The sequence below is a fragment of the Ranitomeya variabilis genome, chromosome 3, assembly GCF_051348905.1.
Source record: "Ranitomeya variabilis isolate aRanVar5 chromosome 3, aRanVar5.hap1, whole genome shotgun sequence".
Lineage (NCBI taxonomy): Eukaryota > Metazoa > Chordata > Amphibia > Anura > Dendrobatidae > Ranitomeya > Ranitomeya variabilis.
Genome location: NC_135234.1, coordinates 125,999,698 through 126,027,686, shown reverse-complemented (window position 1 = coordinate 126,027,686; position 27,989 = coordinate 125,999,698). Strand labels below are relative to the sequence as shown.

At 41.2% G+C, this 27,989-nt stretch overlaps 1 protein-coding gene across 2 annotated transcripts; it reads right to left on the bottom strand.

Annotated features, from left to right (window-relative positions):
• Positions 1 to 80: 80 nt before the first annotated feature.
• RS1 (retinoschisin 1) lies at positions 81 to 27,989 on the bottom strand. 2 transcript variants are annotated; one of them, XM_077299457.1, is made up of 7 exons: positions 27,886 to 27,989; positions 21,622 to 21,666; positions 13,772 to 13,797; positions 4,245 to 4,332; positions 3,757 to 3,898; positions 2,126 to 2,321; positions 81 to 606 (listed from the first exon to the last, which is right to left on the bottom strand). In XM_077299457.1, exons 1-7 carry the CDS (start codon positions 27,977 to 27,979, stop codon positions 454 to 456), a joined length of 744 nt encoding a protein of 247 aa, XP_077155572.1. In that variant the 5' UTR covers positions 27,980 to 27,989; the 3' UTR covers positions 81 to 453. The 2 variants fall into 2 exon arrangements, with proteins under 2 accessions (XP_077155572.1, XP_077155571.1); XM_077299456.1 differs by having other exon boundaries at positions 83 to 606; positions 21,598 to 21,666.

The window sequence follows — 27,989 nt, the reverse complement described above, 5'->3', positions numbered from 1 at the left end:
TATATAAATCATTAAATATATAGTAAGGCGATGTGCACATAAAGATATATCTTCTGCTGTGTAGATGGCAAGTAATTTATTATCGGAGAGTGATATGTATACAGTATGGGTGGACTTGATAGTATGGATATGTTCCCCACTGATGTCTAGTTGTTTCCTTCCCAATCCTGCTCTGCTGGAAAGATCATGAAACATGAGAAAAATTACCATATTGCAGTGCAGGGATTTACTGACAGGGTTCACCTTTATTCTAATATTCCACTAAAAATGCAAGACAAGATCAAATTAGCTCCATCCATGTTTTTCACATTTCCATGTTTCCGTTAACCTTTCTTCATACTGAACTGTTCCAAGTGCTGTAGTTGTAACTAAAATGCAACGAGTTGCTCCGACATTATCTACATTTCAGTAATCTGATTTGTGATATGATTTATATAGGACGGCATCGTCAGTTTAGCCGCATTTGCTCATGCACTCCAGCAGCTCCATTCGTATAGCTATGCGGACATGCCAACCCAACGGGATGATCCTGATATAACGCGATATGATTGGTGGCCTCAAGAAATTCTGTACTGTAGAGGTTCGATCTGAGTTTCCATAAAAAACCTGGCAAAAAAGAGAATTAGATTCTATATACTGTAGCTATGTTTACACAAAAAAAGTCAAACATCAAAATCACTTTCTGTTTCAAGTTGAGCATTAAAAAAATGCACCTAAAAAAATACATCTAAAATATATAAAGGGCTGCCCGGGTTTTTTTTTTTTAAAGTTGCCAAAGAGAAAGAAGAAGAATAAAATAAACTTAACAAAAAATAAACAGTACTTCCCCATTAAATCTTTTACTGCTGTTCGGGTGTTCCCTTCCAGTTCGGTAAGGTAGACATGTGATGCTGGGCCTTCATGATTGGTGGAGAGCACCAGAGCGGCACACTGGCATGGCAGGTGATTTAACAAGTAAGAGTTGGTTACTTGGAGAAGCGGGTTATCAATAAGTTTGATGTGTCACATGACCCTCTTCCGATTGAAAAAAATGAAGTTGGATCCAAAATGGCCGACTTCAAAATGGCCACCATGGTCACCACCCATCTTGAAAAGTTTTCCTCCACCCATATAATAATGTGCCACAAACAGGAAGATGATATCACCAACCATTTCCATTTTATTTAGGTGTATCCATATAAATGGCCCACCCTGTACTCTGCCACCAATTATGCACTTAATTGGTCAATTGTGCAGCACAATGTGAGCGGATGCAGTGAGCTCTCTTGGCATAGTTTATAGGTTGAGAGGGGCAAGGGTTCTAATGTTAGAGTCCTGCAGCATCAGACTTTTTGTCTATTTTTTCCTCAATACATTTGCCTGTACCACTATTGTATATTTCTACTAGCTATTGAACCTGTTCTACGCCCCGGGTGATGAGCATTTTTATTGGTATATTTATACAGTGTCTTAAAAAAAATGGTGCTGTAGATCACAGTACATGCACGCGCTGACTCCGGCACCATGTTATTGAAATAATGTACTACAACATCCACATAGCTGTGCGCATGCGCCAGCCATACGGACTGCTAGGTTGACGTTGTAGTAGAATTCTTCAAAAAATGGTTCGGAAGTCAATGGATGCGCATCCCGCAATATCCGGCTTCATTTTGTTGAAGACACTGTCTGCGAATTCATAAACACAGTGTCTTCAATAGAATGGCTCCGTAGCACGTTATGCGCACACGCTGACTTTGGCGCCACACTGCGCAGTCAACATAGCAGTGCACACGCACTGGCCACAGGTATAATGACGACGGACGGAGCGTGTGCATTGCTATGTTGACGTTATAGTACAATTCTTCAATAAAATGGTGCTGGAGTCAACACATGCACATTCCGCAATATCCGGTGCTATTTTGTTGAAGACACTGGGTCTTCGAATTTGCACACATAGTGTCTTCAATAAAATGGCGCCGTATTGCAATATGCGCATGCGCTGACTCAGACGCTATAAGCACTGGCTGACTCCGGCACCACACTGCGCAGTCATCGTCCACTGCAGTTTGGCACAGAAGGACGCATCCACCATTATATATAAGATTAAACAGCAATAGTACACCTATTAACGGTAGCGAGAACTCACTCGGTTGTTTCCAGTTTGATCTTTGTAGTATACCCAATTCAAGCTATCATCAATTTTGTACTGGACACTGTATTTCGTCATCCATTCATCTGTATCACATCTTCCTTGTGTCATAATCCCAGAAACAACTCTTAATTCTTTCAGATCAATCTGAAGCCACTGTCCATTATCTTGGAATTTGGATAACCATGCACACCTTTATGTAAGGAAAGAGAAGAGAGCGTAGTACCACTGCTTGCCTGCACAGAATGGGGAGCGCCATCTATTCACAGCATATACAGTGAGCTTTCTCCAATAGAGAGTTACTCTCTGGAATCACTGAGTGCACATTACATCACATGGCAGCTCTAAATCTCATCTATGACAAGTATTAGATCTGTGCACGGTTTATCCACCGGATGGCAACCATTTATTCACAACAAAATCGTAATGGAAAATAGCTAAAACATAAACAGGGAGATTTATTAGCACCGACTTTTCTGACATCAGTCTTAAGCCAAAGTAAGTTGGAGTATAATATTCCAAATACTTTTAGAGGTGCATGGTTTTTAAAAAAACCTTAACACAATGTTGATATTTTGACCCATTATTTTTATGTTTAGCACAAAAAAGAGCAATAAGGTCTCATTCAGATGTCAGTTTTGCACCTACAAGTTTTATCTGTCGTACCTTGAACTCGTACCTATTATAGTACCGAGTAGTCCGCACAAAAAACAACGACATGTCAAATTTTGATTTGCGTCATGGATCAAACTCGCCAATGGAAGTCTATGAGTCCGTGAAAAATTCAGGCATCGCTCTGCTTCATGTGCTGTCCATTTTTCACTGACTGATAGCAGACATTTAAAGAAACACTCTTTAAGTGCAAAATTTGTATCCTCTTAATATATTGCAATCATTTTAGCGTATACAGCACTGTGTACTTCCAATTACTCATTTTGCGCCTTTCTACCCAGTAAATTCTTCTCTTTTCCATTAGGTCTATAACATAACATGATTAAAAACGGACTAGCTGAATCCTTCTGAGCTCTATGTACAAACAGGAAGTTTATTTTTAGTGTACGAGTCATGAGTCCCTGCAAGAGTCCCTGGCAGGGTGAGTAGTGAGCAGCTGGGTCAGGAGTTGAAGAGGGGAATGATAAATGCAGGGACAGGAGACTTCCTGTGTCTTCATAGACTAGGGAAAAGAGAAGAATTTGCTGGGTAGAAATGCAAAATGAGCAATTGTAAGTACACAGTGCTGTATAATGTGATGACTGGAAATATTAAGAGGATAAAAGCTTTGATGGGAGTTCCTTCTGTTTTCGCTTTGCATTCCAGAAAAACTAATGAACAACAGATGGCAAAAACTTACAAGTTGAACAAACTCTGATAAAAATTGGACAAAAAATCTGATGAAACTCGTTTTTTTGCGTACGGGAAAACTAAGTGACATCTGAATCAGCTCTCACATATACTAAATCCAAATTTTCTTACTACGGTACCAGTTTTATAGCAATCACACCTCTTCAAAAGGTCTAAACCGGGTACTGAAATGCATTGCTACACTATTCCGCCAACATCCAGAGATGATCCTCCTAGGGTCTCTTATGGTTCGGTGCATATCATACTTCAGAACGTGACTTGCTTACCCAAATCCTTGGCCATTAAGCCGTGCCTTGTTTGCAGTCCAGGATGAATACCATCCTGTGTATTGATCATGGTTGGAGCAACTGATTTGATCGATTGTGACAGCTCCTGATTCAAATCCCATAGGCTTATGATAAGGACATTCTGAAAAAAAGACACATGAAGAATATACATTGAGTACGCAGAAGGCAACACTGGATATAACTGTATTAGGCCAATGGCATTATATCAGAATGCAAATGTCAGGGCGATTGGTACCAGCACCCCTGGCACACAGATGGGGAATCCACAGCTAGCCTACCCACTCGCAAGGGTCATACAAGGGAATCGAGAAGTGTACACATCGCAGTCATATAGAGTGACTGCACACTTTGCTTTATAAGCTACAAAACCCCTTTAATGGTTGCACTGTCCACTGACAACCCATCACAGAGCTGCCAGCTCAGGACAGGACTTCATTTCCGAGCAGTTGACAGCCCATAATTATTACCTGGCATACAATCCATTGCAGCAATTCTGGAGGATAATGTTGATCCACTTCCTCCCTGGCAGTCACACTTACAGGCTCTAGAAACCGACTGTGGAAATCAAATATAGATTAAATGATTCTTCATGGTTGTATATATTACTTATTTATATAATTCTTAAAGGAAATCTATCAGAAGGTTTTTGCTATGTAATTTCAGGACAGCATGAGGTAGCTATTAAAACAATGAATTCAAGGATGTGTCACATGTCAGTCCTTGTGCTGTTGTTTACTTATTCTGAAGGTTTTATCACCTGGAGACTATCATTGTCCAGGCTACAACAGCTACAGCAACGCGTGCATGCTATTCAATCTCCGCCCCCTTCTTTGATAAGCAGCCTATTGTCTATAGACTGGTGTGGGCAGGGTTAGCTTTCTCAGCTTTGCTGTATGGCTAAATCTAAGAACTCTTATTGTGTCAGAACCCCTGCACCCAGTAAACTAATTGATACATCATTGGATTCAGGGTCTTTTTGCCTACATCATGCTTCTCTCAGATGAGTTAGCATAACCTGGTGACAGATTCCCTTTAATACTATGATTACAATAAAGTATAAAATTAACTCTCAATCAACGTATTTGAATTATTACATTTTTTGAAGAAATTCTCCACTTCTCACACATGATAATATAACTGTTTCACTGTCATATCATTATACAAGTATGCGGTATATTATTTTTATAATTATAATAATATAATTATACTTTAAGCCAACCAAGATTTTCTGAAGCGTGCATATTTTCGCCAAAGTATCAGTTAATACCCCATGTCTAACCACTTCACATTGTAGCCATTTTTTCTAATAAAAGCATACATCGCATGGTATATACATTTTTTACTGAATCCCTGCAGTGGGATGTACTTTCCTTTATTGTTAAACAAAAAGTATGCAGATGAATATTTAAGTAGTGTCAAGTTATTTTGCCAAAAGAAAAAAGGTACCATATTAGCCAGTTGAAAAAAGGTGATTTTGCCTCAGTAAGAGAAACTTGAAGCTACTTAGGCCTCTTCATCAGTCATGGTATAACTGAATATCTGAAGATATATATATATACAGGTCCTTCTCAAAAAATTAGCATATAGTGTTAAATTTCATTATTTACCATAATGTAATGATTACAATTAAACTTTCATATATTATAGATTCATTATCCACCAACTGAAATTTGTCAGGTCTTTTATTGTTTTAATACTGATGATTTTGGCATACAACTCCTGATAACCCAAAAAACCTGTCTCAATAAATTAGCATATTTCACCCGTCCAATCAAATAAAAGTGTTTTTTAATAACAAACAAAAAAACCATCAAATAATAATGTTCAGTTATGCACTCAATACTTGGTCGGGAATCCTTTGGCAGAAATGACTGCTTCAATGCGGCGTGGCATGGAGGCAATCAGCCTGTGACACTGCTGAGATGTTATGGAGGCCCAGGATGCTTCAATAGCGGCCTTAAGCTCATCCAGAGTGTTGGGTCTTGCATCTCTCAACTTTCTCTTCACAATATCCCACAGATTCTCTATGGGGTTCAGGTCAGGAGAGTTGGCAGGCCAATTGAGCACAGTAATACCATGGTCAGTAAACCATTTACCAGTGGTTTTGGCACTGTGAGCAGGTGCCAGGTCGTGCTGAAAAATGAAATCTTCATCTCCATAAAGCTTTTCTGCCGATGGAAGCATGAAGTGCTCCAAAATCTCCTGATAGCTAGCTGCATTGACCCTGCCCTTGATGAAACACAGTGGACCAACACCAGCAGCTGACATGGCACCCCACACCATCACTGACTGTGGGTACTTGACACTGGACTTCAGGCATTTTGGCATTTCCTTCTCCCCAGTCTTCCTACAGACTCTGGCACCTTGATTTCCGAATGACATGCAAAATTTGCTTTCATCAGAAAAAAGTACTTGGGACCACTTAGCAACAGTCCAGTGCTGCTTCTCTGTAGCCCAGGTCAGGCGCTTCTGCCGCTGTTTATGGTTCAAAAGTGGCTTTACCTGGGGAATGCGGCACCTGTAGCCCATTTCCTCCACACCAGACTCAGTCCACTGCTTCCTCAGGTTCCCCAAGGTCTGGAATCGGTCCTTCTCCACAATCTTCCTCAGGGTCCGGTCACCTCTTCTCGTTGTACAGCGTTTTCTGCCACATTGTTTCCTTCCAACAGACTTACCATTGAGGTGCCTTGATACAGCACTCTGGGAACAGCCTATTTGTTGAGAAATTTCTTTCTGGGTCTTACCCTCTTGCTTGAGGGTGTCAATGATGGCCTTCTTGACATCTGTCAGGTCGCTAGTCTTACCCATGATGGGGGTTTTGAGTAATGAACCAGGCAGGGAGTTTTTAAAAGCCTCAGGTATCTTTTGCATGTGTTTAGAGTTAATTAGTTGATTCAGAAGATTAGGGTAATAGGTCGTTTAGAGAACCTTTTCTTGATATGCTAATTTATTGAGACAGGTTTTTTGGGTTATCAGGAGTTGTATGCCAAAATCATCAGTATTAAAACAATAAAAGACCTGACAAATTTCAGTTGGTGGATAATGAATCTATAATATATGAAAGTTTAATTGTAATCATTACATTATGGTAAATAATGAAATTTAACACTATATGCTAATTTTTTGAGAAGGACCTGTATATATATATATATATATATATATATATATATATATATATATATATATACACTGTATATAATATATATACATGTACAGTACAGACCAAAAGTTTGGAGACACCTTCTCATTTAAAGGTTTTTCTGTATTTTCATGACTATGAAAGTTGTACATTCACTCTGAAGGCATCAAAAATATGAATTAACACATGTGGAATTATATACTTAGCAAAAAAGTGTGAAACAACTGAAAATATGTCTTATATTCTAGGTTTTCCAAAGTAGCCACCTTTTGCTTTGATGACTGCTTTGCACACTCATTTGCAAATGAGAAGGTGTGTCCAAACTTTTGGTCTGCACTGTGTATATAGTGCGCGTCGCTGATTGGTCGCGGCAGCCATGACAGGCAGCTGCCGAGACCAAACTGCGAACGAATAACGGTGACAGACAGAAGGACAGACGGAAGTACCCTTAGACAATTATATAGTAGATATATATATATACATACACACACACCCACGTACACACAAAAGTGCAGAGATATGGAATAATTAAAGGACATTTAAAAAAAATCAAAAACATTAATTTTGGGACAATGAAACGTAGGTTTTTTAATGTAATTTTTTACACCAAGTCTCAGCTCTTTTTCTATATATACTGTCATTGCCAAAAGTGTTGGCACCCTTGAAATTGTTCCAGAAAATTAGGTATTTCTCCCAGAAAATTATTGCAATTACACATCTTTTGTGACACATGTTTATTTCCTTTGTGTGTTTTGGAAAAACACAAAAAAAAAGATTAAAAAAAAGGCAAATTGGACATAATTTCACACAAAACCTCTAAAATGGATTGGCACCCTCATCTTAATATTTGGTTGCATACCCTTTGGAATAAAAAACTGCAATCAATCGCTTCCTATAACCATCAACAAGCTTCTTTCACCTCTCAATTAGAATTTTGGACTACTTGTCTTTTGCAAACTGCTCCAGGACTCTCATATTTGCATTGTGCCTTCTCCCAACAGCAATTTTAAGATCACAGGTTTTCAATGGGATTTATTGCTGGCCACTTCAGAACCCTCCAGAACTTTGTTTCCATCCATTTCTGGGTGCTTCTTGAAGTATGGTTGTGGTCATTGTCCTGCTGGAACAACCAGCAAACCCAGCTTTCTGACACTGGGCACTACATTGCGACCCAAGATCTGTTGGCCGTCTTCAGATTTCAGGATGCCTTGCACACAGTCATGGCACCCAGTGCAAGAGGCAGCAAAAGAGGCAGCATATTTGCATATTTGACTTTAGGTACTTTGTTCCTTTCTTTGTAGGTATCATTCCATTTTTGGAAAAAAGAGTGGAATGATGTATTTTACCAAAAATCTCTATCTTGGTCTCATCTGCCCACAAGACACTTTCCCAGAAGGATTTTGGCTTACTCACATACATTTTGGCAAACTTTTTTATGTCTGTGTCAGCAATGGAGTCCTCCTGATTCTCCTGCTGTAGCGTTGAATTTAATTCAAATGTCTATGGATTGTTTGTGCTTACAATGATGGACCCTGAGCCTGCAGGACAGCTTGAATTTCTTTGGAACTTAATTGGAGCTACTTATCCACGATCCATACTATCCTGCGTTGCAACCTTTGCTCAATTTTTCCCTTCTGTCCACGTCCAGAGAGATTAGCTACAGTGCAAACGGTTGTCACCTTCTTAATTATGTTGCGCACCATGGACAAAGGAACATCAAGATCTCTGGAGATGGACTTGTAACCTTGAGATTGTTGATATATTTCAACAATTTTGGTTCTCAAGTCCTCAGTCAGTTCTCTTCTTCCCTTTCTGTTCTTCATGCTTAGTCTGGCACACACAGACACACAATGCAAATATTGAGTCAACTTCTCTCCTTTTTATCTGGTTTCAGATGTGACAATCATATTGCCCGCACCTGTTACTTGCCACAGGTGAGTTTGAATGAGCATCACATGGTTGAAATAAAACTGTTCACCCATAGGTGCCAATAATTTTTTCCAGACCATTTTTAGAGTTTTGTGTGAAGCCAATGTCCAATTTGCCTTTTTTTTCAGTTTTTTGTGTTGTTCCAATACACACAAAGGAAATAAACATGTGTATAACAAAACATTGCATTTTCTGGAACAACTTCAAGGTTGCCAACTTTTTGGGCCATGACTATGTGTTTCTAAAAATAATCAGTTAATACCATGTCTTATGAAGAGACCTAATAAATCTTGAACGTTTGCCTTAACAGCGCTGAGTTCCTGGGTTCAAATCTCCGCCAAGGACAACATCTGTAATGGGTTTGTATGTTCTCTCCGTGTTAGCATGGGTTTCCTCCGGGTACTACAGTTTTCCACCCACGCTACGAAAAAACATACTTGTAAGCGTTAATGGGGACCATAATGTTAAAAGGAACTTGTCATGTAAAAAAATCCTATTATCCTCTAGCTATGGGGGTAATCTGCAGGTTAACAACATTCTGAAGCTGCCTGGAGCCCGCACTGAGAGCCCCGCTGCTTGTGGGAAGTGAACTTTATTCCTTCTGGCAGCCTCGGCATTCAGTCATACTGTTGGCCTAATGCATATTGATCTGTATGTATTGCAACAACTATTGTTTGTTTAATATGATGTGATTTTTATGTCTGCATGCATATTGTTCATCTGTTAACAAAGTTTAAAAGAAAAAAAAAAAGGAGTCCTCACGTACAGACAGGATGTTCCTCCTCCTTCCCTGTGAGCACATTTCTTGTGTGTGGAATTGAAACTGAAAGTAACAGCATATCTCTCTCTCAGAAACCAGATTGATCCTGTTCTCATGTTGTATGCTGAATGTTCTTAGTTCTTAATAAGGGTATGTTCACACGTTCCTGATTTCCCTCCTTTTTTTCAGGACTAAAAACCGCAGCTCTTGGCAGAAAACGCAGGTGCGGTTTTTGGTGCGTTTTTGGTGCGGTTTTTGGTGCGTTTTTTGATGCGGTTTTTAGTGCGGTTTTTTATGCAGTTTTCTCTGCAGATTGTCTGTGTTTGACACAAATAAAGCTTTAACTGCAGTGGGGGAAAAAAAAAAAAAGAAATGATGTCCTTTCCTTGTCCAACCCTTTTCTTCTTCCATCCTCCATTTTGGGACTAAACACCAAAATGAGTGGACGTGTTTTGAATGACAGTGCTCCGCAGAGTGCTGAGCGTAGGCCAGATCACAGCCCGCGGATCCAGCTCTATCCAGCTATTTAAGTCTACGTTCACATTTGCGGTCTGCGCCGCAGCGTCGGGCGCCGCAGCGTCGCCGCATGCGTCATGCGCCCCTATATTTAACATGGGGGCGCATGGACATGCGTCGCACTTGCGTTTTGCGCCACATGCGTCACTGCAGCGCACGCATCCGGGCGCAGAGGACGCAGCAAGTTGCATTTTTGCTGCGTCCAAAATCAATCAAAAAAAGGACGCATGCGGCGCAAAACGCAGCGTTGTGCATGCGTTTTGCTGAGTTTTTGTTTGCGTTGTGTGTTGCGGCGCCGACGCTGCGGCGCACAACGCAAATGTGAACATAGCCTAAGTGCCACGTATTTCAGTGCCACGTATTTAAGTGCCACGTATCACGTATTTAACTGCCACGTATTTAAGTGCCACGTATTTAAGTGCCACGTATCACGTATTTAACTGCCACGTATTTAAGTGCCACGTATCACGTATTTCAGTGCCACGTATTTCAGTGCCACGTATTTAAGTGCCACGTATGTAACTGCCACGTATTTCAGTGCCACGTATCACGTATTTAAGTGCCACGTATTTAAGTGCCACGTATCACGTATTTCAGTGCCACGTATTTCAGTGCCACGTATTTAAGTGCCACGTATTTAAGTGCCACGTATTTAAGTGCCACGTATTTAAGTGCCACGTATCACGTATTTAAGTGCCACGTATTTAAGTGCCACGTATTTAAGTGCCACGTATCACGTATTTAAGTGCCACGTATCACGTATTTAAGTGCCACGTATCACGTATTTCAGTGCCACGTATCACGTATTTAAGTGCCACGTATTTAAGTGCCACGTATCACGTATTTCAGTGCCACGTATTTCAGTGCCACGTATTTCAGTGCCACGTATTTAAGTGCCACGTATTTAAGTGCCACGTATCACGTATTGCAGTGCCACGTATTTCAGTGCCACGTATTTAAGTGCCACGTATTTAAGTGCCACGTATTTAAGTGCCACGTATTTAAGTGCCACGTATCACGTATTTAAGTGCCACGTATTTAAGTGCCACGTATTTAAGTGCCACGTATTTAAGTGCCACGTATCACGTATTTAAGTGCCACGTATCACGTATTTAAGTGCCACGTATCACGTATTTCAGTGCCACGTATCACGTATTTAAGTGCCACGTATCACGTATTTCAGTGCCACGTATCACGTATTTAAGTGCCACGTATTTAAGTGCCACGTATCACGTATTTAAGTGCCACGTATCACGTATTTCAGTGCCACGTATCACACATATATATAACGTATAACGTATAACACACTGACAGGAGCCATAGTTCCTGTCGGTGTGTCACTGCGCATGCTCGAGCGAGTTTACCGGCGGTCATTGACCCCGGCACTCTCGCTTAACGGCAGTGCTGCGTGGGAAAGTTCAACGCAGCTGTACTGCCGTTAACCGAGAAGCCGGAGCCATTGAACTCCGGAACAGTACGCGATACACTGCTAGGAGCTTCGCTCCTGGCAGTGTATCGCCGGAGAGCAGGGGATCGGCGTGGGACACTCGTTTTATGGATTCTGCGGACAGGGAGTATGAATTTGATTTTTTATTTTGGGATTTTTTTCTAGGGGATCGAGGGCTTCGCCTACCAGTGTGCTGCGGTGAGTATATACTCTGTGTTATATGTTGTATGTACTGTGTGTCATGTATGTGTATTGTGTGTGTTTTGTGTAACTTTACAACTGTGCTAAGTCGCCGGACACAGGGACAACTCTCCCATCCTAATACCGGATGGGAGTAGTAGTCCCATACGGCGACTTAGCACAATGGTGGCACTAGCGTCGCATGGGGACACACACACACACACACACACACACATACCAAATCAATCAAACGGCCGACACGATCCCCATGCGACTGTATGCCTCCATGTCTCTCCGCCCAAGCACTTCCACCCATGCACTTCCGGTCGCTTCCCCGCACTTCCTGCTGCAGCGGTTCTGCACCACAAACCGCAATAAAACCCGCAGATATATTTTTGATCTGCGGGTTTTACTGCGGGTTTGACCTCACAATGGAGGTCTATGGGGGCAGAACCGCTGCTGTTTCGGACAAAGAAGTGACATGCTCCTTCTTTTTTCCCGCAGCTATTCAGCGCGGCTTTTTTTTTTAAATTCAGGATCATGTGCACAGTGGTTCCTGTTTTCCATAGGGTACTTTGTACTGTACCCTGCATGGAAAAAAGCTGCGGAACAGCAGCGGCAAAACCGCTGCGGTTCCGCGGTAAAAAACGCACTGTGTGAACATGGCCTTAATGAACATTCTCTGTTGCTCGTTGTGGACATCACGCTGATTAACCCGCTGCTAACACATACAGCCGCTGCCCACTATGCACTGACTTGAAGCCACAGCGGCCCACCCCTATGACAGAAAGTCAAGTCTGCCGGAAGGAATAAAGTTAATTGCCTCCTGACAGCGGGGCTCTAAGTGTCTGCGCCAGGCCGTTTCAGAGCACTATTAACCTGAGGTTTATAGCATTTTTTCACATGACATGTTCCCTTTAACAATTCCATCCTTATTGAAGTTAAGAAGTATGTTTTTTTGGCGTGTGCAAGGAAACCATAGTGCCAGGGAAAACCCACACAAACACAATATACAAACTCCTTGCAGATGTCTTCAGTGGAGATTCGAACCCAGGACCCAGAGTTGCAAATAACAGCGCTGACCACTGAGCTGCTGTGCACACTTCAGTCTGGTCAATGATGGCCTAAGGAAACGTTATGCTATGTAAATGTCAGGAAAAGCTCCAGACCACACTCTCAGTGAAAGTATTGTGCATTTAGCCTAAACACGACCTTTTTAGGGCCAAGTTGTACATTTTATCCCATTTTCAATGATTCTGGTTTGCTAGTCAGACACTAATATCAGTTATTTGCTCAACATTGTTCTTAGCGTTCTGCTATCATGTGACCATAAGTCACATTTTATCATCTTAATATTTAAATCTGTATAATCCAACAGCATGGAGGGGGCAAGTAATGCGTGCCCTATGTAATCCGAAACAGTCATCAGGGCTCGGGATATTTTCAGTCTATTTAGAATTTTTGCTCATTCAATTTCCCCCAGAAAAGGAAATGATTAAAGTGAATCTGTAACCAGGTTTTGTTGCCTAACCTGAGAGCAATATAAAGTAGGTGCAGAAGCCTATTTTATCAGCAGGAGATTATCACTAGAGAACTAGTAGACCTGCTTCCAGGGAGTCCTCCATATTCATGAGCTCTGTATAACTCCACCACTGATTGGAAGCTTTTTGCCTATAGTGTACTCAGAAAGCTGCCAATCAGTGGTGGGGGCGGGGTCATACAGAGCTCAGCATTCAAGAGAACTGCCACATCTGCAGCAGAGAAAACTGTGATTTTATCAAAACTACAGCAAGAAGTCCAATAAGTGACACATTGGTGGAATCATGGTCTCTGTCCCTACAACATGGTGCTCTCAGATGAGGTAGCAAAATCTCCGTGACGGATTCACATTAATAGTCATGTTGCTAATGCCATATACAATCAGCCTTATTAACATAATATATTATACATTACATGCGCATGCATGTCTAGGCTTTTAATAGAAAAAGAAACAGAACAGTATAAATTAGAAAGCATCTCTTACCTCATTATTAACTATATTAACTGAGGCTGAAGACATAAAAAATGAAAAAAGGTTATTATAAAAACACTTATTATATTAAAACATAGCCGTTATAAGATATATTATAATATATTATAAAATATAGTATATTATATTTAAAATATTTTATGAGAACCTGATCTAGAACAAAGTAATTGGTAATAATATTTAACCTCTTTCCAGCATCGGGCGTAATAGTATATCGGACACCCTCCCTTTGATGTGGGGCGGTAAGCCCACATCTTTTCTGGCACATGTCAGCTGTTTTGAACAGATGACATGTGCCGCTAACAGTCGCGGGAGGATCGCAATCCTCCCCCAAATGTTAACCTGATAAATGCCGCTGTCAAACTCTAATAGCGACATTTAACACGCGTTTCCAGCTAGTGCGCCAGAAAACCCGCCAATCGGCGCCCGTATCACATGATCGCGGGTCACCGATGGGTTGGCACGACAACCAGAGGTCTCCAGCAGACCTCTATGGTTGTCACTGCCGGATTGCTATGAGCGCCACCCGGTGGTTGGCACTCATAGAAAGTCAGCATTTCTGCTACATACAGTTTTCCTGTTCAAAATCTTCAGCAATAATTTAAACAAATAATATAATAATAATGTACTTTAATAAAAAAAATCGCTATCCTTCCTTAACTACACTATCTAACTGTTTTCCTTTTTTTTTGCAACTTTCTTTTTGATAATGCTTTGTTTGAGAATACCAATTCACGCTGAAATGCCCAAATGAAGCATTATTAGTGGCCAGGTGACACAAGTATCACTTGCAGGGGCGGCGCTGGTCTTTGCACGCCAGGTCAGGGGTGTATAGAGAAATTATGGGGCCCCATAACAAAAGTTCTAATTGGGCTCCACCCCTCCCCCCAAAAAAGATTAATATTAGGCAGGGTCACAGAAGAGCATATCTCACAACTTTGCAGCCCTTATAAAATGATGTTCCTCCTTTTGAATGCCCTGATTCCCCTTTAATTTCCCCCATAAAGTATGATGCAAAAGTGCTCCTCCAAACACAGTACAATAACCCCACAGTGAATTCCTCCACAGTATCCTCATCAAGCACAGTATGATGACCCTACTGTACACTCCCCCCTCAACCCCTCTGTCAAAGTATGATGACCCCAACACAGTATGATGCCGCACACAGCCCTAAATACAGTATATTGTCCCACATAACCCTCCACACAGTATGCTGTCCCCAACACAACTCTCCATACTGTATAATGACCCCCACTAGCCCTCCAAACAGTATAATGGGCCCCACATAGCCCTCCAAACAGAATAATTCCCCCCATACAGCCCTGCACACAATATGATGGACCATACACAAACCTTCACAGTCTATAATTGCTCTTATACAGTTCATTGGCCCCTACACATAGCCATGCAAAAAGTATAATAAACCCCACACAACCCTTCATACATTATAATGACCCCCACATATCCCACCAAATAGTATAATAAATCTCACGTAGCATTCCATATAGCATAATGGCCCCATATAAATACCCAAATAGTATAATGGCCCACACATAGCCCTCCAAGTAATATAATGGGCCCCACATCGCCTTTCATATGGTATAATGGACCTTACATAGCCATTCATATAAGCAAAACCTTTAGAACATAAATCATAGTCATAGTCCGTCAAACCCTATACCTAGTGGTCAAGGGGGCTACAATAGCATGGGGCACTCCCATAATTAATGAAAACACAATAAAAAAAATAGAGCACAAATAGTGCCAAATAATAAAAAAGTATCAAAGTTTATTTAGAATATTATTTAACATGAAAAAAGAGCTCTCCATATAGTATAAATGGCCCCACATAACCCTTCGTATAGTATAATGGGCCTCATATTTACTTCAATATAATATAATAGCCAACCACATAGCCCTCCATATAGTATAATCAGGGTCGGCTCCAGGTTTTCATGGGCCCTGGGCTAAAGAGTCCCGGTGGGCCCCTTTAGCACATACCACAATGTTATGACCCCAATGGCGAGGGTCTCAGAGGAACAAGTAAGTCTGCGAAGTACAAAAATCCAGCTCATAGGGCAGTGGTAACTGGGTTGACCATATATCTAATCCTAACGCCAACACTAGAAGTAGCCGGGGAACATGCCTACGTTGGTCGCTAGATGTCTCGCGCCAGCCGGAGGACTAACTACCCCTAGAAGAGGAAAACAAAGACCTCTCTTGCCTCCAGAGAATAGACCCCAAAAGTTGGATACAAGCCCCCCACAAATAATAACGGTGAGGTAAGAGGAAATGACAAACACAGAGATGAACTAGGTTTAGCAAAGAGAGGCCCACTTACTAATAGCAGAATGTAGTAAGATAACTTATATGGTCAACAAAAACCCTATCAAAAATCCACACTGGAAATTCAAGAACCCCCGAACCGTCTAACGGCCCGGGGGGAGAACTCCAGCCTCCCTAGAGCTTCCAGCAAGGATAGGATACAGATTATGTACAAGCTGGACAAAAATGCAAACAAAAACAAATAGCAAAAAGCAAGAAAGCAGACTTAGCTTAATCTAGCAGGAACCAGGATCAGTAGACAAGAGCACAACAGATTAGCTCTGATTACAACGTTGCCAGGCATTGAACTGAAGGTCCAGGGAGCTTATATAGCAACACCCCTGACCTAACGACCCAGGTGAGCATACAAGGGATGGCAGACATTCCCAGAGTCAAATCACTAGTAACCACTAGAGGGAGCCAAAAGGTAAATTCACAACACCACAATTCATAATGCACCGATACGGCAGAGAAATATAGGTATAGAACAATGCCAAAGTTTTCACTTACTTCTTAGATTACATGAGTGATATCTATTGTACATTCTACATTAGCTCAGAAACCGGACAGTATAGTCCTCTATACAGAATAATGAGCCCCATATATTGCTCCAAACATAATAATGAGCCCCATATATTGCCCCATACAGTATAATGGCCCCATATAGTGCTCCATACAGTATAATTGGCACCACATAGTCCTCTATACAGAATAATGAGCCCCATATATTGCTCCAAACAGAATAATGAGCCCAATATTATGCTCCATACAGAATAATGAGCCTCATATAATGCTCCATACAGTATAATGGGCACCACAGAGTGCTCCATACGGAATTGACCCCATATAATGCTCCATACAGTATAGTGAGCCACATATAATATAATAATAATTTTTATTTATATAGCGCCAACATATTCCACAGCACTTTGCAATTAAGCGGGGACATGTACAGACAATAAATTCAGTACAAGTTAAGACAATTTAGACAGTGACATTAGCGGTGAGGTCTCTGCTCGCAAGCTTACAATCTACAAGGAAATGGGGGGACACAATAGGTGAAAAGTGCTTGTTATTTCAGGTCTGGCAATTATAATAAATAAGGATTTTCATACAAAGCTGCATGATCCGGTCATCAGCCCGTGTGTTTATGTGCAATAGTCAAGTATCAAGTGCAGTTATCATGTGCATGGAGGGTGTGGGGACAGATAGTAGGGTGCAGATTCAGATTTAGAATAATATTTGGAAGGGGGGAACAGGACAAAGTTAGTTTACTGAGTAGTTGATGTGGTAGGCTTGTTTGAAGAGATGGGTTTTCAAAGCGCGCTTGAATAGGTCGGGGCTAGGTATCAGTCTGATCGTCTGGGGAAGTGCATTCCAGAGAGCTGGCGCAGCACGAGAGAAGTCTTGGAGACGGAGGTGCGAGGTTTGGATTACGGGAGATGTTAATCTTAGGTCATTTGTAGAACAGAGGGCACGTGTAGGGCGATAGACAGAGATGAGAGAGGAGATATACAATTCTCCATACAGTATATGATGGGCCCCATCTATTGCTCCATATATAATGGGCCTCATATAATGCTCCATACAGTATATGATCGGCCCCATACAGTATACTGAGTCCCATATATTGCTCCATACAGATTGGGCCCCATATGATGCTCCATACAGAATGGGCCCCATATAATACTCCTTACAGAATGGGCCCCATATAATGCTCCAAAAATAATTGGCCCCATAAGATGCTCCATGTATAATGGGCCCCATATAATGCTCCATATATAATTGGCCATATAAAATGCTCCATATATAATTAGTCCCATGAGATGCTTCATATATTATTGGCCCCATATACTGCTCCATATGTAATTGGCCCCATATACTGCTCCATATTGAATTGTCCCCAAAGGATGCTCCATATTAAATTGGCTCCATATTAAATTGGCCCCATATAATGCTCCCTATAGAATTGGCTTCATAAGATACTCCCTATATTATTAGCCCCATAAGATAATCCATATAGTATTAGTCCCATATAATGCTCCATATATGGGCCCCTTCTGATGGTCCCCATATATTGCTCCAAATATTAAAAAAAAATAAAAAAATTAAATACTCAAATCTCGTTGCTTGACGCTGCTCTGCTCTGGACTCCTCACCGTCGGCGTCTTCCTGCTCTCTGTGCGCCTGCGACTGCTCAGGCAGAGGGCGCGCACTGGTGACGTCATCGCACCCTCTGACCTGAACGTCACAGTCAGAGGATAGAATACGCTGCAGCGCTGGAATCGGGAGAGGTAAGTATCGCAAGTGCCGGGGCCCGGAGCAGGCGGGGGGTCCACTAGCGGGGGCTGGCACTATAGCACACCAGGGTCCCCGACGGCAACTGGGCCCCCTGCCTGCTCAGGGCCCCGGCACTTGCCCAGGTGCTGATGCCGGCCCTGAGTATAATGGTCCCCATATTGCGTTCCATATAGTATAATGGACCCCACATTACCTTCACTATAGTATAATGGGCCTCACATTGCTCCCATATAGTATAATGGGCCCACATTGCCTTCCATATAGTAGAATGGGCACCACACAGCCTTCAACATAGTATAATGGACCCCACATTGCAATGCATACAGTATAATGGGCCTGACATTGCCTTCCATACAGTATAGTGGGACCCACGTAGCCCTCCATATAGTATAATGAGCGGCACATTGCCTTCACTATAGTATAATGGACCTCACATTGCTTCCATATAGTATAATGGGCCCACATTGCCTTCCATATAGTAGAATGGGCACCACACAGCCTTCCATATAGTATAATGGGCCCCGCATTGCCTTCCATACAGTATAATGGCTCCCATATATTCCCCCATACAGTATAATGGAACCTACATAGCACTCCATATAGTATAAAGGGTGCCACATTGCCTTCCATACAGAGTAATGGCCCCACATAGCCTTTCATACAGTAAAATTGGCCCCACATTGTCTTCCATATAGTACAGTGAGTCACACAGAGTGCTCCATACAGTATAATGGGCTCCATATAGTCCTTCATACAGTATAATGAGCCCCACATAGCCTTCCATATAATATAATACACCCCCACAGCACTCTAAACAGTATAATGGCCCCCACAATGTTCTTATTGATTGAAATAAATACTCACACCTCCTGCAACACACCCTGACAGTGCACTCTGTTTCTGACTCATTACTACTAATCTGATAGAGGAGTTCTCAATAAAAAAAAACTAACAAGGTGGACTTGACCACTACGAAGATCATTTCAATCTCGGAACAAAAAAAATGGTCTAAAAAGTATCAATTTACTGTAAAGAGGAGGTCAATTTTCTTATAAATGCTCTTGTATTGAACAACCGATGTGATTTTTGTTAATAAAAGTGAAGGTTAGACAACAGTGTTTTCTATGGATTTCCTTTAAAGTGTTCTTAGCAGCACATTAGTGTTAGCGTTTCGCTAGGATATGCTCTTACTTTCTAATTGATGCAATCCTGACTCCTGAGACCCTGGCTTGTCTTACAAATAAAGAGGGTTCAGCTCTGGTTTCTCTGCACAGTAGTGGTTCCAGCCACCGGCTACAGGAGAAACTGCAAGTGAATGGAGCCTTCTGCAGTTCACTAGGTCAGTGGACCACCATAAGGAAAACTGAGAGGTCACAACACTAAACAAGTGTTAGTTGTTATGGAAGAAAGGTATGGAGAATTTGTGGAGCCTTTCCGCACTGCCGATAATTGAAGACATCAATTACCAAGAATTATTAAACGTGGTTTTATTCATTGCGTTTCGAAGTGCCACACACTTCTTCAGGAAACAACCACATACGAACTATATGGTTGTAAACTGAAGAAGTGTGTGGCAGTTCGAAACACGGCAAAAAAAAATTGCATGTTTAATAATTCTTGGTTATTGATATCTTCAATAATCGGCAGCTCAGAAAGAAGCCACAAATTCCCCAAATCTTTATTTCATTGGTTTGACAACCCATGGATAGGCAGCAGCTGAACAACGTTTCAAAAAGTATAATTATATGCATTAAATTAGCATAATCTGAAAATAATTTTAATTGTTTGTCGGATGAGACCCTATATGCGCTACTTTCTCTCCAGCCTTTGCAGCTCTGTATTAGGGATGTACATAATATAAAACGTTACAGCCCTTAGCCTCACATACGGGAGTCATGAAAATACACTTACTCCCACAATTAAGGATATCCAGAAAGTGTATTTGAAACATTTTGCCTATTGATTGAGAGGGTTAAACAGGCTGAAGGCGCTGTTTAAGAGCAAGCATTTAACAGGTACCTGTCATGTTGAAAATGGTATCTGATATGCAGGTAGGATGTTGTAGAGCAGAAGGGGCTAAACTGATTCAGTGGCGTACCACTAATAGCAGCAGACCACACGGCTACTATGGAGCCTGTCAGTCCTGTATTCTTAGTGCAGATAAAAGGTAATGATGGAATATGAAGCCATGAGCTCCCTCCTCGTTTTTCTCACTGTGCTTCTGAGCTCTGACGTGTCCGCACACAGCTGTGCAGAGCTTCAGAAAACACACTGCAGAGACTGAAGCAGCAGGAGAACAAGGAGAGGTGAGTAGTTTTTTTTTTTTTTTTTTCAAATGATGAGTACATTGTACTCTTAGCTTGATCATACTGTGTGGTGGCCATTATACTGTTTGGAGGGCTGTGTGGGGACAATTATACTGTCTGGAAGGCTACATGAGAGCCATTATACAGATTAGATTGCTATGTGTGTGTCATTATACTGTTTGGAGGGCTATATGGGGGTCATTATAGTGTTTGCAGGACTATGTGGGGGCCATTATACTGTTTGGAAGGCTATAATGGGAGTCATTATACAGTTTGGATTGCTATGTGGGTGTCTTTATACTGTTTGGAGGGCTATATGGGGTCATTATAGTGTTTGCAGGACTATGTGGGGGCCACTATACTGTTCGGAGGGTTTTGTGCTGGTCATTACACTGTTTGAAGAGCTATGTGGAGGCCAGTATACTATTTGGAGGGCTATATGGGGGCCATTATAAGATGTCTGCTACGAGTCTTTATAATTTCTATGGTCTGATTGATATACATTTTTGTAGAAAAAGTGTCAAAGTAATTTGCATTTTACTCTTTGAAATCTCTGGTGTTTGTATGTATATGAGACCAGTGGGCAGTCCTATGCAGTGATTGACAGTCTTCCCTGTATGACTGTGCATATAGAGATAGCTGTCAGTCACTCAGTACTACCACCCACTGGACTCACATGCATACAAATAAAAATGCTAATTATGCTGAATATTTTCCAACAAAGCCATATACCATTCTGCTCTGCTTCTCCTTTTCTATACCCTGCTGTCCATGGATTGGTTTGCATTTATAACGTGACAGGTTCACTTTAATTTGGAAAGCAATTATTTGACTGTTCCTGCATAAAAATGGATATAGTAAAGCACCCATGATAACACCAGACCAGACCTTTTGTTGATGTGTCATTCTCACCATCAGCTTGTAAATCATCGTGCCAAGATTTAGTTCCTTGGGCAACTGCAGGATGAAGGAAATCGTTAACTCATATATTACACGTACGACGTTAAGTAATAAAAACAGAAAGAGATTTCTACAGCTTCCAGTTATACATGTGCTCTATATGATGTCTACGGCCTGGGCGTAATTAGACAAACTCATCTATTAGTACTTGTTGAACTCTCTAACATTATAGCGTCAGCAATAAAATGTCCAGGGGTTCAAGGTAGAGCTGCAGACATGCTGATAGGACGTCATGCGGAGATCTGCAGCCTCGTGGAGCTCAGCACAACATGAATCTTTGATGAAGCGTCTGACATACCCTAGCATTATTGTTCATTACATACAGGGTAATGTCCTCTCCAGCAGCCATATAATGAAGCTTATTCATCATACAGTGGACAGTCGGCATTTTCTATAGACTACGCTAATCATCTCTCCACAGAGGTAGTCACCTTAGACAAGTTGGTTTGATGATAATAATTTTGCATATCTTGGCAGCTCAAATTGCCATTAAAATAATGTTCGGAAAGATAAATGAGAAGCAATATGGATCCAAGCTGTGTATCATTATTAGAACCGGAAAATAAGACCTATGAAAAGGCCACGGACAATTCACAAGAGAATGGGAGTGGATAATTTCCATATTTGCCCTGAATTGAAGTTCAGGTCAGTACTTATTTGCAATGTCATGATGGCCACAATAATATTACATGACTCTATAGCATGCAGTAGGTCACTGATACAAAAATTTAGCATCGCATAAGGATTTGTTCACATGACTGTATTTTCAGTCCAAGTGCTGTCTATGAAAAAAAATTGACCCAACATGGACAGGACACTAAAGAATGTTAATCAACAGGACTGTTCAGATGACAACCACAAAAACATGCACGCTCTAAGCCTATAATTGTGAGTTTTCTACCTTTAGATTCCATTGTAGGCTTGGACTGGCCCAGGAGAACAGGAGAATCCTCTGGTGGGCCGCTGTGCAGGAATAGGCCACCACCCTCTTATATGAGCAGTACTTGGCACTATATACTTGAATCACTATGTGCAAAGGCAGCATCTTATTCATATAACAATCTACCAGTTTATTGCTATATAAATTTGTGATAGAGGATAATGTCGCATTTGCATGTAGCTGAATAGTTGGACCATGGAGTTGTTTACTGGTGGGCCCCTTCCACCCCAGTCCGACACTGGTAGAATGCAATATTCTCAGGGTTTGTATGGAGAAGTAGCATCACCTAAATTTTCATAATGACTGACGAATCTTTCCTGTGAGGTTTTTGATGACATTGCTAAAATGATTCATAAGGAAACAACAGATAAATCTCAGTTAATTCTAAACAGGACGGGCCAAATTATTATGATTGATCTTATGGTCTGTCAGTTTCTGAAATCCTGAGCTCGATCCCACCTGTTAATAAGGTTGTTTCAGTCCGCTGTTCATTAGTTTACTACTGTGCTTCCTTATACTTTAAGAAGATTGTCTCTTTTAACTCTTGCCCAGTCTGAGGATGATTTAAACAGTCATGGCCGAAAATGTTGGCTCCCTTGAAATTGTTCCAGAAAAAGAAGTATTTCTCCCAGATGATTATTGCAATTGCACATATTTCATTATACACTTGTTTTTTTTCCTTTGTGTGTATTGGATCAACACAAAAAAAGTGAAAAAAAGGTCAAATAATTTCACATAAAACTCCAAAAATGGGCAAGGCAAAATTGTTGGCACCCTTAACGTAAAATTTGGTTGCACACCCTTTGGAAGAAATAACTGCAATCAATTGTTTCCTATAATCATAAACAAGCTTCTTACACCTCTCAACTGGAATTTTGGACCACTCGCCTTTTGCTAACTGCTCCAGGTCTCTCATATTTGCATTTTGCCTTCTCCCAACAGCAATTTTAAGATCTCGCCATAGGTGTCCAATGGGATTTGGATCTGGACTCATTGTTGGCCACTTCAGAACTCTCCAGCACTTGGATCCCATCCATTTCTGGGTGCTTCGTGAAGTATGTTTTGGGTCATTATCCTACTGGAAGACCCATGACCTAGGACATAAACCCAGCTTTCTGACACTGGGCACTACATTGAGACCCAAAATCCTTTGGTAATCTTCAGATTTAAGGATGCCTTGCACACAGTCATGGCACTCAGTGCCAGAGGCACCAAAACAAGCATCAAACATCTTTGAACCTCCACCATATTTGACTGTAGGTACTGTATTCTTTTCTTTGCAGGCTTTGGTAAACAATAGAATTATGTGCTTTACCAAAGTCTCATCTGTCCTCAAGATGTTTTCCCAGAAGGCTTTTGGCTTATGTACATTTTGGCAGACTGCAGTCTATTTTTTTGTCTCTGTCTCAGCAGTGGGAGAGATTAGCTACAGTGCCATAGGTTACAACTTCTTGATTATGTTGCTCATCATGGACAAAGGAACATCAAGATCTCTGGAGATGATCTTGTAACCATGAGATTGTAGATACTTTTCAACAATTTTGGTTCTCAAGTCCTCAGAGAATTCTCTTCTCTTTCTGTTCTCCATGCTTGGTGTGGAACACACAGACACACAAAGCAAATATTGAGTCAACTTCTCCCCTTTTTAACTGGTTTAAGGTGTGATTTTCATATTGCCTACGCTAGTTACATGCCACAGGTGAGTTTGAACAAGCATTGCATTATTGAAACAAAGCTGTTTTTCCATAATTTTGTAAAGGTGTAATTTTGGAACTGATGAAGATTTTAGGACTGGACCGAAAATGCATTAATCTAACTTATATTAAAATGTTTTATTTTGTATTGTTTTTGTAATTTATCCCAATTTTATCCTGGTTTCTGCACATCAGCAATAAAAATAGTTTGAATAAGCGCAAGTGGACTTCCATTTACCTGTCTGCCGACCCAGCAGGTGATGCACATAGGAGCCGGCAGCAGTCTCCGCAGTTTTCACATTACTATGCTGGGTTGTATAGTGCACCAAGTAATCACTTAATTTTACATGCTGCCTACAATAACAATACCGCCCTTGTATCCCTGATTTTCTTTTTTTTTGTATTCCTGTGTGTATATTGTGGAATTTACATGACTTGTACCTGGCATTGTCACCAGTATTTTCCATTTTCATTAGGAGCCGCAACATTTTCTTTCTATTTTTTTTACCTTTCCTCTTCTGTTTCTCCACAGCTCCCTCCACTCGGCTTAGACTTTTATGAGTAACTGGTGTTTATTTTTATACTCACTCAAGATAGATCTGTAGACAAATTTGAGCAGATTTTGAAAGTGAATTATGACTCAAGGGGAAAAACGTAACTTATGAGTGGGTGTGACGGATCCCACAGGGGAAGGGGTGGGTCGACTTCACTCTGGGAAGAGGAGAGAATTACCAAGCAGGGATCAACTCTCTGGCACCACCACTTACCTCATGTCAGTCAGGGAACTGCACTGAGGGCAAATAGCCACCGGAGAGGCTTTCCTTATAGGTACAAGTTATTGAGGAGTTCCCAGCGAGGGGGAATATATATCACCAGTCCAAGATGGGGATATATATATATAAACCTCCCGGCCGTCACTGTCAGAGTTATTCACTAACACAGTACAGTATGCTGCCACCAGTTCCTCGTTAGATATAAGCCCGGTCTGACAACAGGCTTATATTGAGTCAGAAACCAACCGCGGGTAGCGTATAATAACCAACCGAGCATGCAGACGTGGGGATTCGGGAATCGAGATAAAAGAGCAGCCTAAGATTAATTTTGTTTTTAATTGCAGAAAGGCATACTAGAAAGATCCAGGTATATATGTACAAGAATAATATACAAGTATACAGTCAGGAGTGTAGTACAAGGGTAGGATACAGATAGATTTAATTTACCATGTTTTGCAGCATGTGACCACAGGGAGGCACTGATGAATCACAGGTCCAAATCTTTGTTACGTGATTCTCTGGCCGCATTAGCTAACCGGCCTCCTGCCAGCAGAAAAGCTGAGTACAAAATGAGGAGCTGCCTATTATCCCCTAGGCTGCTCGCTCCCACATGCTGCACCAACCTCTGTGCTGTGCAGTCTCTCTCCTCCCATATCTGAGACTGTGAATGCCCATAACTTTCTGCCCGGAGCTCTAAATGGGACGGTGGCGGCACCACTGGTTTCTGCTGGATTTTTTTCTGTGCAGGGAGACCAAATATGGCTACCATATTTAATTTCTGGTAGCTATACTTTATAACTCAATAATGCAGAGTTCTAGAGGTGGTTGCATGGTATGGGCTTGTGGGGAAAGGAATGCAGATTCCAATTATGTGCTCAGCTAGGTTCAGAGATATTGCATTCTTTTATTATAGGTCATTTTCTAGATTCAATATCTCAGAGCCTTATGCTGTTGAGCCTGGAATCTGTGGTGCCAGTGTGTCAGCCTGAGTCCAACAAAGGAAGCACAAGGGTAAGTGCACAAGGGTTCACACCCCTCTGACAATTGGTGGCCTTGGTGCTGGGGGACACAGGGTCTATGCCTTTCGGACCCCTCTGGGGAGAGTTTCAAGGGTCTTTTTGCTACTTAAAAAAGCCATTGGTCTGCCCTGTCCAAGGAAGTGCCTTCACTGGATGATCTGGTTCCACTGTTTGATGTGTATTCGATGTCCCTTTTGGCCTGGGGGAGTGCCAAAGGTGGGGTCTGAGTTTGGGAGCAAGTATTTTGGGCCAAACTGTATCTGATAGGGAATTCCATCAGATATCACAATGATAACAATTAGATATCATTTTCCCATATCTCACAGTGGGGAAAGAAGCATTTACTTCAATAAGATATATTGCAAAGTTTCTTATCTCTACTTGGACTATTGATTTATGTGGGGGAAAAAGTAGAAGTGTAGATACTGTTTAAGCTTTCCTGGCTGTCCATCCCCATTGAGTATGAATGTAAACAAATAGAAGAAGTAGCAGGTGAATAAAGGTCCTCTGGCTTCAGACTTTTGCAAAAACGAGAGAAAGAGACGACTGGAATCTATTTTAATAATGAACCTAATGCCCAACTATTACAATATTACTATTATAACTGCATGGAAATTCAACTTTTAATTTGTTGCTTTAATTCAAATGCAAATACAGTTTGTTCAGAAAACGGAGTTTCTCAAAGTAGTCACTGACTATGTATACTTTGTGTCATCTTGTAGAATGGAGTCGAGGGACTATTAAAGACTAACACAATGCCGTTAAATACACAAACACTGTATGGTATTCTTGTTTATTGCTAATTATTATAGTCCTTGAGATACATATGAATATACTGAAAAAAAATACTGGTGGTTATGCAGAAAATAGGAGGAAACAGACTATGGGGTCGATTCATCAAAGTGTTTTATGGCGTAAAAGAGTTTGAAAAGTCAAAAAATTATTGTGCAAAGCAAAGTTACACAAACATTTTGCAACTTTGGTGTTTTTACACCAATCCTGGCCAGCAAAGCGATGCCCACCTGCCTAATTCATCACAAGTGTCACCACTTTGGTGGCATAATTTATGCCAGAATTGTTTCACCTATCCGCTGAGTGCAGTAGCAATTCTGACATGGGGCATGGAGGTGCACGCCGCTATGGAGATGCAATGAATTCACTAAGTGGCATCTTTGAGGGTATGTGCACACATCCGGAATGCATGCAGAATTTTCCTGAGATAAACCTGAGATTTTCCGCAGGAATTCTGCATGCGTATTTTTCGCGTTTTTTGTGCAGATTTTGTGCGTTTTTTTGTGGATTTTTAGCGTTTTTTTCCGGACACTCCAAATGCCATAATATAATGGGAAATCCGCATAAAATCAGCAAAAATAATGAACATGATGCTTCTTTTCTCGCAATGTGTTTTTTTGCAGAAAAAAGCGCATCATGTACACAAAAAATGTGCAATGCATTCTAAATGATAGGATTCATATGTATGCGTTTTTTATGCATTTTTATAGCGTTATTATAGCGAAAAAATGCACAAAAAATGCGAAAATTCCTGAACGTGTGCACATATCCTGAATGCTTGAAGTTATCGTACTCCACCACAGCCCTTCATTAGGAATATTGCGGTCAATGCCAGTTTTAATGAATCGACCTCTACATGTCACAGCATTCTATGCAGAATCTAAAAGGAAGTTACCAAGCTATTTCTTACATGGCTAATTACGGTAGCTTTGGTGTTCATAGTATTAGCTATAAAGATTCATGAATTACTGTGCACTTTCAGCAGGAATATTCCTTACCTTCCAGCCAAAACAAAAAGAAGAATAGCGAAGTTCCTCTGTGGAAATGCATTGCTCTCACCCTCTGGGATCTTTGTGGTGAAAAGTACTGCATGGAAGCGAGA